At 43.6% G+C, this 17,312-nt stretch overlaps 1 protein-coding gene across 1 annotated transcript in view; it reads right to left on the bottom strand.

Moving 5' to 3' along the window:
- MTX2 (metaxin 2) overlaps positions 1 to 17,312 on the bottom strand; it is a 331,615-nt gene that overhangs the window by 13,044 nt on the left and 301,259 nt on the right. The window contains exon 9 of the mRNA XM_069225416.1: positions 16,848 to 16,924. Within this exon, the coding sequence (XP_069081517.1) occupies positions 16,848 to 16,924 (77 nt within the window). The remainder of the gene's footprint in view (positions 1 to 16,847; positions 16,925 to 17,312) is intronic.

The raw sequence follows: 17,312 nt of genomic DNA, 5'->3' as shown, positions 1-17,312 counted from the left end.
CATACCTTACCCAACATAGGATTAGCCCAAAAAATATCCAGACAGATGTGCTAACTGCCCCAGGTGCAAATCTGACATGGCCGATCTCCAGTACATGCTCTGGAAAGGTCTAACACTGCACACTTATTGGCAAGATATCACAGAAACCAAAGGCCAAGTCATGGGCAGAAAAGACATGACAATTATGGAGCCTTGTCTGCTGGAGATGTACTCAAGGCCCAAGGAATATAAAATAGCTAACAAATTTGCAGACCTCGCACCATTGATTGCTATACAACATATTACAATAAGATGGCAATCTTCTGCTCCTCCTACGCTTGAAAGCTGGAGACAGGAGCTGCACACTGGGCTGAAACAAAGCACTTCACAGAGAAGAAAGAACCGGATAACATTAAAAACAACTAAAGGTAAATGAGATGAGCTGATACGACGACAGGGGAGGCACGAATGATAACCCATCTTGATTAGTAGTAATGCCAAATGTTATAGCTACACCACAGACCACATGTATCACATGGAGGAGAGCGAGCTACACACAATAACCTGGTAGTCACCTATGCCGAACACAGAGATAATGCAACACAAAGCCAATTAGCAAGGACATCCAGCTTTGTTTCACGTGACCCACATACCACCCATAATGTTCACAAGACCAACAGGTACAGCTATTATTGTCTCCAGGGAGAGGAAGTTTGCCAGCCATGCAATTCTACAAGTGGCAAAACACGTAATGCACTAAAGAATGGCCGGCACATGTTTCTCCACAGGTACACAATGGGAGGGGGAAACTGTTATTTCCAATTGTTAGAGGCGAAGTTGGACATTTGGACCTGTGTCGTACATTACTGCAACCATAAACATAATGCATGGATTTAATGTACAGCGATGTAGTGTGCTATAAGTATGATACATGTAATACTGGTATCGTGAATATGAAGCTTTACTACGATGTGAAACAATCTTTTGAATTTAATGGAAAATGCTGATAAAGCTCTTAAAAAAACCTGACAATAATGTATTGCCCATGCCTGTGCACATCATTAGTTAAATAGACAGTACAGTAATCGCTCATCAAAACCCATTTTTCAAATTCTAGAGGTGGTTCAGTCAAAGGGTTGCGACCTCGCTTAAAAGTTCTAGTGAATGAGTACACTCTCAATGGTACCCTCTCCCAACCCACAAGCCAAGAACCTAATGCCTATAGTAGCTTATGCAAAGATACAGCTATAGACAATGAATTGCAAGTTGGGCATAGCCACTTAGTTCCTGCAAGTTGAGCCCCGTGCTACCTCTCCGACAGAGCTGTGGACTGATGGAACTGGTTGATGTGTCAAGCATGTTCGGAGTCACCATCGCTGAGGCTAGACATCATGCAGCAGTCCCACTCATTACATGGCCTCTGGTGTTGAACAGTGTGACAGCCCTGCTAGGTAGGTGCTTGTCTTTGGCATTTGTGGCTTCCTGGCCAATGTAGGTGCACACATATCTTCAGCAGTTGCAGATTTCAGGCCACTGAAGATGAGTGCTCAACCTCTGGTAGTTGCGGCCTCCACACCAGTGAAGACAGCTCCTCACAAGTGAACACCACTGGCAGGCAGTGATAACACAAGTAATTCGTAGCCTGGGGCAGAAATGCCAGACAGCACAAGGGAGTTCTTATGACTGGCTGCCATGCAGAACACCAGCCCTGCCCACATGGCTGTCGGCGTAATTGAGGGAGCACTGCCTTCCTTGGTCAAGAATAACTTTGAACTGGAAAACAAGTGGGGTAGTCTTGGTCCCATTTTATACATGTTTTCACGACAGGTGATGTGGATCCACTATTTAATGTTGTAGAACTGGTTTGAGGCAGGTTAGATTAACGCATCTTAATGCTTGTCCCTGCATATCCACTCTAAAAAGCAATGTCATGCAATGGGCCCCTATTCTGCCTGCCAATTGATTGGGCCTTGTGTCACTGCAAGAATCTGAGCCAGAGTCATAAGGAGCCTGCTCACCTGTTATGCCTGTGGAACTCAGTCTCGTAGTTGAGTAGCCCTGAATTTAGCTTCATTCAGTGTGCAGCATGTGTGTCCAAAGCGTGGGGTTCGTGACAAGGCACTGGCCTTCCTGATGCCCAGGTCTATGAGCTAAGCCCCACGTCATGATTATAACCTGTTACCACATGGACAGAAGCTGCCAACGAGTGAGTTCCGAACTATGGCGCTGCACTTGTATTCCCCATTCTTCATGGCACGCATGAGCAAGCATTTGCATTCCATTTTCTTCTTATCCCCATTGATTCCCCATTTGGGCAGAGAATCCATTTTATTCCACCGTGGTTCTTACAGATCCGCAAAAGAAGCCCATTGGTTGGGAGAGGTCAAAGCGCCCATTCCTCACGTCCCTTGCTCACTTTGCACAGAGAACGAGCTTCAGTTCCAGCAGCCACATCCCCACCAGGAGAAAGATGAAATCTTGGACTGTAACAGAGCATGTTGGCCACCAGAGTACACACAGGACAGGAGGCAGCGAGTTTCACAGCCGTCACTCCACACCACAAAAATGCAGGAACAGATCTCAATATTTTGCAATAGGTTAGACTTTGATTTTTTTTGTTTAGCTATGTATCATTTTTACATGTCTTTGGTTACATGCTTTGTTGTTTACTCTAGTGATTATTTATTCAAGAAAACCAGGACCTGCCTTCACTGATTGCCCTGCGCTCCTGGGCCTTCCTTAATTTGTTTCTTCTAAAGCAAACATTCAAAAGGGAATAGATGTCTTACCCGCACGTGCTCCACTTGCAAGGAGATACAGTTTCAGGGTAAGACCTAGGTCATGGCGACAGTGGACCCTACTTTGTGTCCCATTACAAGGGCAGCAACAGGCTCGGCAGGACCAATGTAAGAACCGTAACGTATTAATTTCTGGAGGCTCCAAAAAACTAAAGCTCCAATTGCTTTGAAACTCCCACTTCTCGAAACGGTCTGTACGCCCTCAAACTGCATATGTGATTGACCTTTCCCCTTACTGCATTTTTGCCCTGATATTCCTCAGTTGCTAAGGAAGATCCTCCCCGTCAGTGAATTAATTTCTGTAATGTGTTACAGACATATATGTAAGATGTTTAGACTACAGAAACAAAAAAATAACAATTTTAGAGATTTTCTCCATGCCTGGACTCTTGTGAAGACAGACTCGAAGACTAAGAGCCCATTCCGTCTCGGACCACATTGACGACCACACATCCAGTACACATTAATCACTTGTTCACTCCCTTTAAATATCAATTTTCTTTAGTTGCAAAAGTTAAAATATAATTATTAATGACAGTGCGAAGCATAGTCAGAAGGGATGGTAAATGCATTGTGGTGCCTATGATATAATATGGATCATCTTGTTCTAATTTTTTTGTTTGAAATCTTTTTACTGAAAGTTTATAACAAAGCAAACCATTGTACGATGTAGGTTCAGTGAAATATCACAATAATATACAAAGCAAGGCACTGCACAGCAGTTAGGTGTCACAAGACGCAAATAATGCGCCACAGTAATAGGCAAAAAAAGGAGCAAGGAAGCCAAGCAGGGGAATCCCCCACAGTAAGGCATGTTGTAAACCAATAAAAACATGGGAACCACAACGTACATCGAGTTCAGGTCAATACACTTTACGAGGAACTCCAGAATAGGGATAGAGTCGTGAAGCAGTGTGTGAAGGGTCCCCACTGACAATGGGGGTGGGGGGAAGGGAGACCGTTAGGGAGGCAGCTATCTATAAGCAGTTTATTTAAAGAGCTACAGGGCCTAAGCTTCAGTGGAGTAAAGCAGGTAAACTCCAGGTGGTTAATATATTGACATAATGGGTGCCATACACATAGGAACTTGGCCTCCAGCCGAGACAAGTTGTGGGAAAGCTGTTCCATTGCCATCCTGTGCCAAAGACATGTGAAGCACTGGGCAACTGGAGGCACTGTTGCCTTTTTCCAGGCCAATGCTATGAGCTGCCAATCAGTGTGTGTCATTGCTTCTAAAGTGAGGGGTTGGATGCCTAGTATAAGTGTGATGTGGAAGGTAGGGAGCAGGTGCCCTTGATGTGTCCCAAGATGTTCTTCCAGTATGTGATTATGAGTGAGCAGGATCACCAGATGTGGCAGTTGTCTTTGGGCTCTGTTCCACAGTGCCAGCAGAGGAGGGATGCGGAAGGGTACATGGTGGAAAGGCAAGTCTGAGTGTAATACAACTGGAGCATGAGCCTTTAGGCCATTTCCCATTGGGAGAGCGTTCTGCTTTACTTTTGACTGAGTCAAAATATACACACTGAAAGGAGTAGAAAAGATTCTCTGGAATGCACTTCTTAATCTGAAGAAGAAATTTATTATAGCTTTTTGCAAGATTTGTGAAGGAAGGCTTTAATAGTAAAAAGTGTACTTTCAGAATGTGGAACAATAACATAAGACCATGTATAAAGAATCTTCAATCTATAAACAGCAAATAGATACATGCAAGGATACAAACACGTATATTGATATATGGATATATATTCATACATAAGGCAAAGCAAATAATTAATAAAAATGCATCACGTAGGGCCTGCCAGATGCTTCATCTTTCTCATGCCAGAAAGACGATGACCCCGTTCGACTGCGAGAAAGAGATCTCCACCCTCACAGGAAAGAGGTCAGGCATTCGACGTCTAAAATCCTGACTGAGGTCTCGGAATCTACAACACCGACCAGGGTCATCTTTTATATCTTAAAGAACTGGAGAAGGGGCTTTCTGGAACAAACCCTCCCATCAAGAAGAAATATTCAAAAATGCTGGCTAGTTTAGGTAAGCTTTGAAAGAAACACGTTGGGAATAGGCCAAAATCAAACCATTCCTTGCTGTACCATAAACACCAGTCTGGTACATCCTTATCATGCTGACTGACTACCTCCTCCATATTATGTACTAGCTCTTCAGTGATAATATGTCCTAGCTCTTTGGTGAGAAAGAGAACATGTAGAAATAGAAAACACGTTGCATAACATGTTTGTATGGAAAACTACTCGCACCTCTAATGTGGCAGTGAGGCTAAGCGGAACACAAAATGGAGTCTTTAACTGGTGACCACTACAGTGACGGTGGGCAGCTAAAGCAAGTGCAAAGTGGTGCAACACGAAGTCAATGGTCAACACACAAATATCACTACGGAGAGGCTTCTATAGGACTTGGGGATACCACACCAGATAGTTTACCACTGTTTGGATGATATGCCCTTTGTAGTACTTGCCTGCCAGTGGGTTTGGTATGTGTGAGCTTGGCAGGGCACAGAGTGTTGGAGCACCTGACAGATGTTGGAAATCAGTCTCCTAGAGCTATCAAAGGTTGTTACTAGCTATTCGAAGGGGGTATATGCTCGAGTGGCACCCTGAGTGTAGAAGGATGCAGCGCCCAATGCCGCAGCTGATAGTACTACAGTAATGATGTTTCAGGAAGATGGTAGTCAGACTTGCCTTGCTCAAAAGATTTTATGATGGCTCCCACAATCCCACAAAGAGGTCCCTTAGCGTCCTACAGTCTCCCACTTCCCAGCTAGGAAATGTGTGGGGATCGAGCTTCAGAGTGAAGTCTGGGTTGTGAGTGATCAGTGTATTGGGGGACGGAAAGGTAGTGAAGCCCCTCTTGTATGCGAGTATGTCCCATATTTTAAGCACCATCCTGGTGGGGGTGGCTATACAGGCACTATGTGGTTTGGCGTGCCTGGTGAGCCAGGCTAAGTCCCAAAGGGGGAGGCAGTTCTAAAAATTTTATGGCACCTTTTCTGGTGAACGCTCAGAGGCGTTTCACCCCACTACAACAATAATAAGCAAAAGGTCTTTTAGATGTGAACTGGTGTTAGTCAAGCCCTAGAAAATTCTCATCGACCCTGAGCATTTCCTTACCACTCAAGTCAACACAGTAATTAGGAGGTACTAATATCCAGCTGTCATTAGTCTGAAAAATTCTAGGACTACTCAAAACTGATCATAGGGTCGAACTGACAAGAAGTTAGGTCTTGGCAAATGTATTTTATTGTAATATTTAGACTGGCCTACTCAAGAAACTCAATGTCAGAATACAAAGGCTACAGGACTTACTTAAATATGCACAAGTATGGACACATGAAGTCCTACACCTCTCTGAAGTACTCCACTGACTCCCTATTGATGATAGGACACAGGAGGTCCTGGGGCAAAGGTCAGGAAAATCTAGATAAACCCACAACTCACTATGGACCTACCAAGAACCTCTCATCATCTCATGATCAATTGGAAATATGACACATAAAGGGATGTAGAATGAGGAATAACCTCACACTAATGTGGATTCTGAACACTAATGTGGAGTTCCTGAACAAATAGTTCAGGAAACATCTGAAAACGAAACTATTTAGAATTGCCTTTTACTTTCCACAGTTTCTCGAGTTGTGACTAAAGAACAATGGATATGTTTTTTTTTTTTAACTCATCCAATTTAACATCCCTATCTCACGCTTTCATGCTTCTTCTTTAAGAATCTAAGTGCTCTGATGTAACCCAATGGGTCACATAGCGCTTTCCAAAATGTCTAAAGAATTTCAGTTCGCAATAATGCAGTTTTGAAAACTACCTCCCTCACTTTTCTGCTGTGTGATCACTAGAGGTTGGCCATTGCGTATTGTATTCAATACAATTGAAGAATTGGAAAAAGGGAGCCAATCATCTGTACAGGAAAACACAGCACTGCACAAAGACATCTACAGATGCAAAGTACCCTCGCATACCTACGAAGGGGGCGGACTGCAGCAACATTTGACAGTGTGTGTGAACATACATTTCTAACACATGGACAAAATCTAATACATATTGATCTTGTGATGATGGTTGTATCTGAAAACCTTGGGAATGGGGGTTTCAAAGCTGCCCAACTCTGGAGAACTCGAACCACCACGAAAAAAGAACGAAAAATGTATGCTTAATGTACAACTTCTGCATTTTAATTGCCAGTCTAAGAGCGATACCGCGACGAACACATTAAATACGTTTTCGGCAAATGAAGAACATTTTAAATAAAAAGAGAGGTCTTCGACTCCCAGCAGTATGTTCGTTGCTTCCTGTTCCAAGTATTCCGCATTCTGAATGTGGGACAGGCTTCACTGGGGGAGCCTGCCTTCCTGCCTCCATCACGGCTCCCGTGCATAACAAAAACAGCCCTCAAGAGAGAATGGTGCACTTCAAACAGTCAAACACGTCCCGCCCGAGCTTTTCATGTGCCTGCAACGCTTTGACAAGTGGGAAGGGAAGCTGTGTGGCAGTGGCACTTGGATCCATTTCTTTTGTCATGAGGGCCAAACAAATGGAAATAAACATCTTTGCAAAATCAAAGCACAACTGCAGCCACAAAGAGACAGTATCCATGCTCTGGGCTCTACCTGACAGCCCCCTGAAGACTGAACTTCTGACCCGAGTGCTCAAGTCACCCAAAAAAGAAGCGACCTTCCCTCCAAACACAACCGAGTCAGTCAAATGTTCTCTAAGATACTAACAAAACAAAAAAGACACGGAAAAGACATTATTATTTTAGGGTATTTTGCTTTTAACATTTGCCAAAGGTCTGAAAACCTGGAATTCACGAGGAAGGCTCACCTCTTTAAGTAAATGTCTGGAAACCACAAAGAAAGTGAAAAAAAACCTCTAAAAAATATGGCAATGTATAACAAAATATACATAATCTCCGTGAGTCACTTCATCGTCCTCTTCCGAATCGGACGTAGACTACTTGGAGCACTAGGAAAGCTATGCAATCAGCACTTTACAAGGTATAGATACCTCCCAAGCTGCACCCACATTACACCGCACCTCAGGAAGCTTCACTGGCACCCCATTCACGAGCGCAGCCACTTCTAACTTCTCATGCACATATACAAAGCCCTACACAACACAGGATCAGAATACAAAAACAGCTGCATACACTTTAACCAACTTACTAGACACCTACGCTCTGCCTCACTCTCACACAGTCCCTGCAACTGCAAAATCAAAATTGGAGGTCGCTAATTCTCTTACATCGCATTCAAGACATGGAACAACTCCCTCTACACATCAGAAGGCTGGCCTGGTTTGTAGTGGGCACCTTGTACTTACACCTTACACCAGGTCCAGTTAGTGAAATGTAGCAGTGTTCTAGCAGCTTAGGCTGATAGAGGTAGCTATAGCAGAGCAGCTTAGGCTGAACTAGGAGACATGCAATGCTCCTGCAATACCACTAATAATCACACAGTACTCATACACAAGTAAAGACAATACTCAGTGTTACCAAAAATAAAGGTAGTTTATTTGAGTGACACCAAAAATTTCTTATAGGCAACACTCCTTCTGGAGGTAAGTATTATACACAATATATACATAGACACCAAAATAAGGTAAGTAATTAGACAGGATACTGCAAACAATAGGAAATGCTATAGAATGCAATGGGAGAAAATAGGTCTAGTGGCAACACAAGCTATATACTAAGAAAGTGGAATGCAAATTACGAATTCCCCCCTAGACAAGAGCAGTGTGTGCAGAATCGCTGCGAGAGTAAGAATACAGTAAAGGTAAGTAAATTACCCCACCCCAGAGCCCAGAAAAGCAGAAGTAAAGTACTTCAAGTTTCCTTAGGACACACTACAAGTCGTGATTAGAGTTATTGCAAGAACCAACCAAGTCTTCAAACAACAAATGGTGAATTCCTGGACCTGAAGACCTGCAGAGGAAGGAGACCAAGTTCCGAAGACGAAAGAAGTTCCAGGAAGGACAGGAGCCCCTGCCAACCTAGAAGAGGGTGCAAAAGAAGAGTCCCCGGTTGGACGAAGACTGCAGAAATGCACCCTAGGAAGATGTCAGAGGGTTCCTGCGTGATGCACTGGATGTCCCACGTTGTGAAGTTGGATGAAGACGAGTTTTGGTGCTGGATTCCTCCAACAAGCCTTGGTTCCGGCAAAGTCGCGTTTTGCGTCAAGTAGGCGCTATCTGGACCCAGGGGCCTAAACTCTGTGTGAGGAGGAAGAAGGGGGTCTCAGCACTTCAGAGAGCCCTCAGAGCACCAGATAGCACCCACGGGAGTCCCAGGACACGGGGACAAAGGAGGTGCAAAATGCAGTTGGTGCAGCACTACAAAGGAAAGTCCCACGCCACCGAAGAACAACTCAGCGAGTTGAGCGTTGCAGGATAGAGTGCTGGGGACCTGGGCCAGGCTCTGCACAAAGGAATTTTGCAAATAGTGCTCAGAGGCAACAAGCCTTGGTTCCGGCAAAGTCGCGTTTTGCATCAAGTAGGCGCTATCTGGACCCAGGAGGGACCTGGGGGCCTAAACTCTGTGTGGGGAGTAAGAGGGGGCTCCCAGCACTTCAGAGAGCCCTCAGAGCACCAGATAGCACCCACGGGAGTCCCAGGACACGGGGACAAAGGAGGTGCAAAATGCAGTTGGTGCAGCAGTACAAAGATAGGTCCCACGCCGCCAGAGAACAACTCAGCGAGTTGAGCGTCGCAGGATAGAGTGCTGGGGACCTGGGCCAGGCTGTGTACGAATGACTTTTGCAAATAGTGCACAGAGGCCTCAGGAGGTGAAGAAGATGTGGTGCACAGGGGTACTGTCGTTCTGGGGGAAGGCAAGGTCTTACCTCCTCCAAATTGGCACAGCAGGACCTCAGGACAGTCAGTGTTAATGGGGTCCACCCTCTGTGTTCAAAGGAGCACGCTCATCGCCAGGAGAGGAGTCCAAGAGAACCGGTTGTTGACTTAGAAGGTGCCTGCGTGAGCAGGGGAGTGACTCCGTTACCCCACGGGAGATTTCTTCGGTCCTTCTGGTGCAGGGTGAAGACAGGGAGTCCTCAGAGCGTGCACACCATGGAAACTGTTGCAGTCGCTGGCTGGAGCTGAAGTTACAGAGAAAAAGTAGCCCTTCTGGATACTTTGTTGCTGTTACAGCGGTTCCTGGAGCAGTCTGCGGTTGATCCAAGGTCAGAGGATGACGTAGTAGTTGCAGAGGATTCTTGCTGGAAACTTGCAAGTGGAATCTGAAAAGAACCCACAGGAGAGACCCTAAATAGCACTAAGAGGGGGATTGGCTACCTTATCACGTAAGTACCTATCAGGAAAGGTCTCTGACGTCACCTGCTGGCACTGGCCACTCAGAGGCCTCCAGAGTACCCCCACACCTTGCAAAGCAAGATGGCTGAAGTCTGGGACACACTGGAGGAGCTCTGGCCACCACCCCTAGGGTGGTGATGGACAGGGGAGTGGTCACTCCCCTTTCCTTTGTCCAGTTTCGCGCCAGAGCAGGGACAAGGGGTCTCCGAACCGGTGCAGACTGGCTTATGCAAGGGGGGCACCATCTGTGCCCTTCAAAGTATTTCCAGAGGCTGGGGGAGGCTACCCCTCCCCAACCAGTTACACCTATTTCCAAAGGGACAGGGTGAAACACCCTCCTCCCAAAGGAAATGCTTTGTTCTGCCTTCCTGAGACTGAGCTGCTCAGACCCCAGGATGGCAGAACCCTGTCTGTGGGGTGGCAGCAGCTGTAGCTGCATTGCAAGCCTCAGAGAGCTGGTTTGGCAGTACTGGGGGTCCAGAGTGGAGCCCCCAGGATGCATGGAATTGGCTCCCCAATATACCAGATTTGGAATGGGGGGGACAATTCTATGATCTTAGACACCTTACATGGCCATATTTGGAGTTACCATTGTGAAGCTACATGTAGGTATTGACCTATATGTAGTGCACTTATGTAATGGCGTCCCCGCACTCACAAAGTCTGGGGAAATGGATCTAAACTATGTGGGGGCACCTTTGCTAGTGCAAGGGTGCCCTCACATGTAGTAACTTTGCACCTAACCTTCAGCAAGTGAAGGTTAGACACATAGGTGACTTATAAGTTACTTAAGTGCAGTGAAAATGGCTGTGAAATAGTGTGTGACCTATTTCACGCAGGGTGCCATGGCAGGCCTGTGGAAGGTTTTGTCTGAGCTCCTTATGGGTGGCAAAAGAAATGCTGCAGCCCATAAGGATCTCCTGAAACCCCAATGCCCTGGGTACCTAGGTACCATATACTAGGGACTTATAAGGGGGGTCCACTGTGCCAATTGAAATTGGTAAAAAGAAGTCACTAGCCTACAGTGACAAATTTAAAAGCAGAGAGAGCATAAGCACTGAGGTTCTGGTTAGCAGAGCCTCAGTGACACAGTCAAGCACTACTGACAACACACACATTAGGCCACAAACTATGAGCACTGGGGTCCTGGCTAGCAGGATCCAAGTGACACAGTAAAAACACACTGACACGCACTCACAAACAGGCCAAAAGTGAAGGTAACCATGCTAGAAAGAAGCTACTTTCTCATACCCACTGAAGACTGAACTTCTGACCAGAGTGCTCAAGTCACCCAGAAAAGAAGCAACCTTCCCTCCAAACAGAACCAAGACAGTCAAATATGTTCTCTTAGATACTAACAAAAACAAAAAAAGTTATTAAAAAAGGCATTATTAGTTCAGGGTATTTTGCTTTTGGCATTTGCCAAAGGTCTGAAAACCTGAAATTCACAAGGAAGGCTCACCTCTTTAAATAAATGTCTGGAAACCACAAAGAAAGTGAAACAAACCTCTAAAAAATACAGCAATGTCGAACAAAATACACATAACCTCCGTGAGTCACTTCATCGTCCTCTTCCGAATCGGACATAGACTACTTGGAGCACTAGGAAAGCTATGCAATCAGCACTTTACAAGGTATAGATACCTCCCAAGCTGCACCCACATTACACCGCACCTCAGGAAGCTTCACTGGCACCCCATTCACGAGCGTAGCCACTTCTAACTTCTCATGCACATATACAAAGCCCTACACAACACAGGATCAGAATACAAAAACAGCTGCATACACTTTAACCAACTTACTAGACACCTACGCTCTGCCTCACTCTCACACAGTCCCTGCATCTGCAAAATCAAAATTGGAGGTCGCTAATTCTCTTACATCGCATTCAAGACATGGAACAACTCCCTCTACACATCAGAGCCTTTGCCTCACTCCTTGAGTTCCGCAAAGACCTAAAGAATTGGCTCTTCATATAAGCACCTTTAGGACCACATAACCAAGTGCCTGGTTACCCTCTCAGTGATTAGTGCGATTATACAAATCAATATAACATAACATATCACATACTTTCAATGAATCCATGCACTAGCATGCTAATTCTTAATTGTCCTATTGCATGCTATTTCAACTCAATTTCAAGCATAAGTGTGACGACAAGATGAGGGCACAACTCTCATCCTCACATAAAGCATCAAAACACTAACCATACCAGTAATATGTAAGCCAGGCATTTTCCATCCTTAGCACTCTGACTGAGCAGTGCACTACTTGTCCCCAAATGAACAAATGACTCAATCAAATTCCACTTCTACAGCACAAGTGTCCCGGCGGTACATCCCCTTCAACACCATGTTGGTGGTATGATGTGCTTTATATAAATACAGTTCCAATGCAACACAATGATCTCAAGATTATGCGTATAATTCTAGTCTTTTTAAAGAGTGTTCTGTCCAAAACGAGTTGGGCTGACAGTACACTTCTTCAGAGTTATATGAGGTGGTTCTGACTCTGTAATTCTGGGACAAGTCTCCAGGGAATACTTATCGTCCATGAACTTGGATTCAATCAGATTGAATGTTTCACTGTAGAAACTGGAAGGAAGACGCAAGGGTCCAGGTGAACCTTTAGAGGAAGATTGGGGATTCTGATCCAGGGAGGTTAGTCTGTGGTGACCCAATTAGAAGCATTCAAGGAACAGATGCTAAAATGGAGATCTTCTTATGTCTGCAATGACCATGGCTGATGTCATATGATAATAGCTTTAAATTGAGAAAGAAAAACATGAAAATATATGAAAGACTGAAAACTACCACAGCGAAGAATGCTACAAATTCTGAAGCTGTTTTGTCCAAGATGAACCACACGTTCTCTTCAAACACGATTTGTGCTGAATCAAGCCAATAAGAGGACTACTGCTGCTAACTGATACTTCTCTGGCAAGATGGTTCAAAGCTGACCAAGACAATCCTGTGCAACCTAACCAGTCACAAAACGATGGATGAGTAAAAGTCCAGGAAGCCACATAGGATGAATGTTCCAGCAATGATAGAGAGCAAAGTACATGTTGACTTATTTAATTCTTTTGGCATTCAGGACCTGAAATATTCATTTGAGTTTGCAGTTGATTATTTGACTGCAGCAAAAAAAACAAAGATGTCAGATGCATATTGGTGAATTTTGTATAGAGTTGTTATGGCTTTGTACTTTGGCCTTAGCGTTCCAAAACACAGAGGGGAGTCGCCACAGTTTTGCTGAGAGCGTTTACCTGTTCATTTGAAGCGTCAGGTCAGACAAAAGCTCTCAATGGGTTCCTGAAGGTACCGAAGCTGGCACTAGTTAACAGCTTTGAAGCTCACTGATCGAATGTCCTGCAAGAGCTTAACATTGAAAGAGACGAAATCCATTTTAGGGTAGTAACCTCTTAATTGTCTGTCTTGTACATGAACGTAAATGGATTATTGTGAAGTTTGAATCCCATAGTCAAAACACCTAGCAGTGACTGCCCAGTGACCACTGAGACAGAATTTCCTTTCTGTAGCAGTCGTACTCCCACTAGTGTAAGCAAACCATGCTGTCTTTGTTGGTAGAGTCAAGCTCTGAATCTGATAAAGCTGGCATATACGTTCAAAAGGGAAGACCGATCTGGATCTCTGAAAGTCAACTTTGGTGAAGTAGCCAAATTGTCAGTGAGGGATCAAAAAGCTTTTTTCACGAGTATGGCTCAACAAAGCTCACAGAGTTCTCTCACTTGAAGATTTACTTCAGATAAATCATTCCTGTCTGTGCGGTGCCTTTTGTTAGTTCAGTAATTGGATGTGTTAAGAAAGTAAATACCAGCAGACGGGTGGGTAAGAAAGTGTTTACTAGCATCACACGTAGTAGTCACTATTGCCTGCAGCCATATATGTAATGATGCACGTTTTTGTTTAGCACAACGTCACACCGGCTCCACGGCCTCATATCACTGCACAGTGTCTTAGAAAGATAGCTGATACATTATTCTATTTAGTATTTTTACACATCATGAATGTGTGTAGGCATGGGAAAAGCATAAATTCTTTGAAATCTAATCCTTGGAAATGGCAACCTGGGTTTCAAGGGCTTAGATCTTGGAAAAGACTTTCCATCACAACACATACCCTTTAGAAGTTAAGGGAACCTCTACACTTTGAGAAATGCAATTACCGATTGAACAAGCAGTAGTTTTTTTTTATTTTTTAACATGAACAATTCTGAACCACACACGCTGATGTGCAGTTACATTTAAAAGCAAGTAAAGTAAATACCTAAAATAAAGTCATTGAAATTACAACGATTTAAATACAGTAAAAGGAAAAAACATTATACATGGAGTTAAACTAATTAAACCTATAAACACGCAGCATCCCAATGTCAACCTAAAGCTACATTTGGGAATACATGAAACCTAGTTAGCTAAAGATAATCATGCACTGAATTTACTAACGATGATTGCTGCAACATGTTTACCAACTACCTTGTTATAGATTAAGATGGCTGGTCTCTACATATGACTATGTGCGTAGTTTATGGATAGTGCATAAAATGTAGCAATACTTCATAGTATTGAATGACACACCGCTTGACAGCCGCTCATAAAGGGTTCTCAACACTTACTTTCTGTGGTGAAGCAAGTATCTGCCTTTCTCTATTAAGGTCGAGTGTCTCCACAAAGACAGCTAAAACTCACATTATTTTAGAGCACAATTAAAAATTGTAGTTGGGTCTTGCAGCAAATAGTTTATTGTGTCTTTCTACAGGTTTACGTCCAAAGATTAAATGCTATTGCAAAATAACTCCATTCCCAATATTCCTAAAATGCTACACGAAATGCTAACCCTGACTTAAATTTTAACATTTCTCCTTTATTTTTTTTGAATGACCATCTCATTCTCTTCTACATGCCTCCTCAGTATACAGACTATTCTGTCACATGCTTATCTGCCTTATTCTGTTTTTCTTTGAAACCATATCCCTTCAACCTAACAATATCTGATAATTTCATCCACTCTATGTTTTTTCCATAGCCTTCACTTACGATTACACGCAATTCGTTAATGTACCACAAAGAAACGGGAAAAGATGTATGGAATGGCATCCTTGCAAACACAAAACTAATCCCAATAACCAATGGATGAACCACTAAATTGTGGTTCTAGTGTAGTGTGGTACTTGACATAAAGCACTCCAATGCCTTGTCAGGGGTAGTAAGCACTGTATCCATGCAAATTCAATTTCAAGGAGAACTGGGATGAGAGAAGCTGCCCTGAGCCTAGGCTGTGCCTTTTCTAAGATTAAAGTCAGAGGAAGCCCTCTTCGGCAATGTTTATAACTAGCAATGAACTTCCGAGCTGATGACAAATACTGAATCACACTATAATCCCCACCTTTTCGGATTAGTATAACCAACCCATCGCCAGCATTTCTGTCGCATGTCCACGCAACAGAACAGGACTGCTGCTGAAATCATTTTAACAGTTTTAAAATAGGTTTGGAAGACTCTTTATACACTTATCAAACATTAATTTTCAAATGCTAATCTGGTAAATAGACATACACTGAAAAAAACAGAGAGAGTCCTGTTTACTTAATACCATCAGAATCACAGAATTTCTGGTTGTAAATACAGCCTGAACAAGAGCTAATTAATGCGATTTTGTTTTAAAGTGCACACTTTGGGCCTTAAGAAGAGGGATGCCATCTGAAAAGTAGACATTGCGTTACTTACTGGTAATGTTCAATACTTCGATTCTCCAGTCCACATATGAAAAGAGGAGCTTCGCCGTTTTACACAGAAGTTGGGTGACTAGGTGTGAGTACCATCTTCTCATAATCATAAAATCCAAAGGAAGGGAAAAGCCTATCAGGAGAGGGATCACACTTAGAAAAGGGCCAGGCTGGGCAACAAGATGCTCGTTCTGCATGGTACACCCACCACACAAAGCAAGGACTAAGCATAGGAGGGGATAAACAGAGTAATTATGCTGAGTATCATCAATCTTAATTTTAAGCTCCAGAGCTTTGGATGTACAAAGAGAGCATATATATTCTAAGCTGCATTCATAGGGTGGCCACTGCATCACTTTGTGCAGCTTTTTCACACACTCAGGGGAACCCCACAACCATGGGGATGGGTGCTTGTCCACACACTTAGTGGGAGGACTACAGCTAGGGTGTGGAGTGCCTATCCTTGCACTCAGGGGAGCCCCACAGCCATGGGGCGGAGTGCTTTGGCATGCAGACAGTAGAACCCCACAGCCATAGGGGGGAGTGCTTGTCCTCCCACTCAGTGGAGCCCTACCACATATGTTCAGTGCTCACATCGGAGTTACAAGTATAAATTATATTGTATTCTCAAGAGTCCAATGCGCCATCCACTTCCAATATGTCCGGACTAGAACAACAAGACGCATCAAAGTAATGCAACTGGTATTGCATATCATTCATTGATAAGAAGCAACACAAATATCCGTAGAAGAGACTCGGTGAATTGGTAACCACAAACAGTTTCATTTACAAACCTTATCTAAAAAGAAAAATTGACAGAAAGGGAAAGCACAATTCGTATGAATCTGTAGGCAAGGGATCATTTTTTAAAAGACAAATTACAGGCTGTCAGTCGTGATATATTTATCTGGTATTTCTTTGAAGTTGAAGATAACAGGCTACTTTGTTCAATGCAAAAAGGTAAAGTTGGATTAAAGGACTTACTGCTTATTGAAGAAGTAGGGCTGTGTGCCTAGCCTATGGGAAAGAGCCTGGCAGCACTGGTCCACATCGTCGTACACCTGATGTAAAATGTCAAGTGGAGAGAGAAGGGATTAATACTGCAGATGACTCTAGCCTTGAAGCATTGTGCACATTTTATGTATTTGCACTCGCAGGATAATTCAGAGCTGGACGTTGGTTTGTAAAGGCAAGCAAACTAAACAAAACACAAACAATGAAATCACCGTAAAAAATTAACTGCTTAGCTATGTGTATCGATCATGATAATTTATGGTCAATTTTATCTACGCAGCGTTTGAAAATAAGTCTTTTCAGTACACGTTTTTTGTATATTAGGTACCTGCGAACATATCTGCTGGGTACACTTCTGCTGTGCATGTTTATTTAAATATATGATGATTTTTGTATACCAGGTACCTGCGAACTTATTTGTTGGCAGAGACCGAC

The sequence above is a fragment of the Pleurodeles waltl genome, chromosome 3_1 (genome assembly GCF_031143425.1).
Source record: "Pleurodeles waltl isolate 20211129_DDA chromosome 3_1, aPleWal1.hap1.20221129, whole genome shotgun sequence".
Classification (NCBI taxonomy): domain Eukaryota; kingdom Metazoa; phylum Chordata; class Amphibia; order Caudata; family Salamandridae; genus Pleurodeles; species Pleurodeles waltl.
The sequence above is the reverse complement of the archived record's forward strand: the minus strand, read 5'-3'. Positions and strand labels throughout refer to the sequence as shown.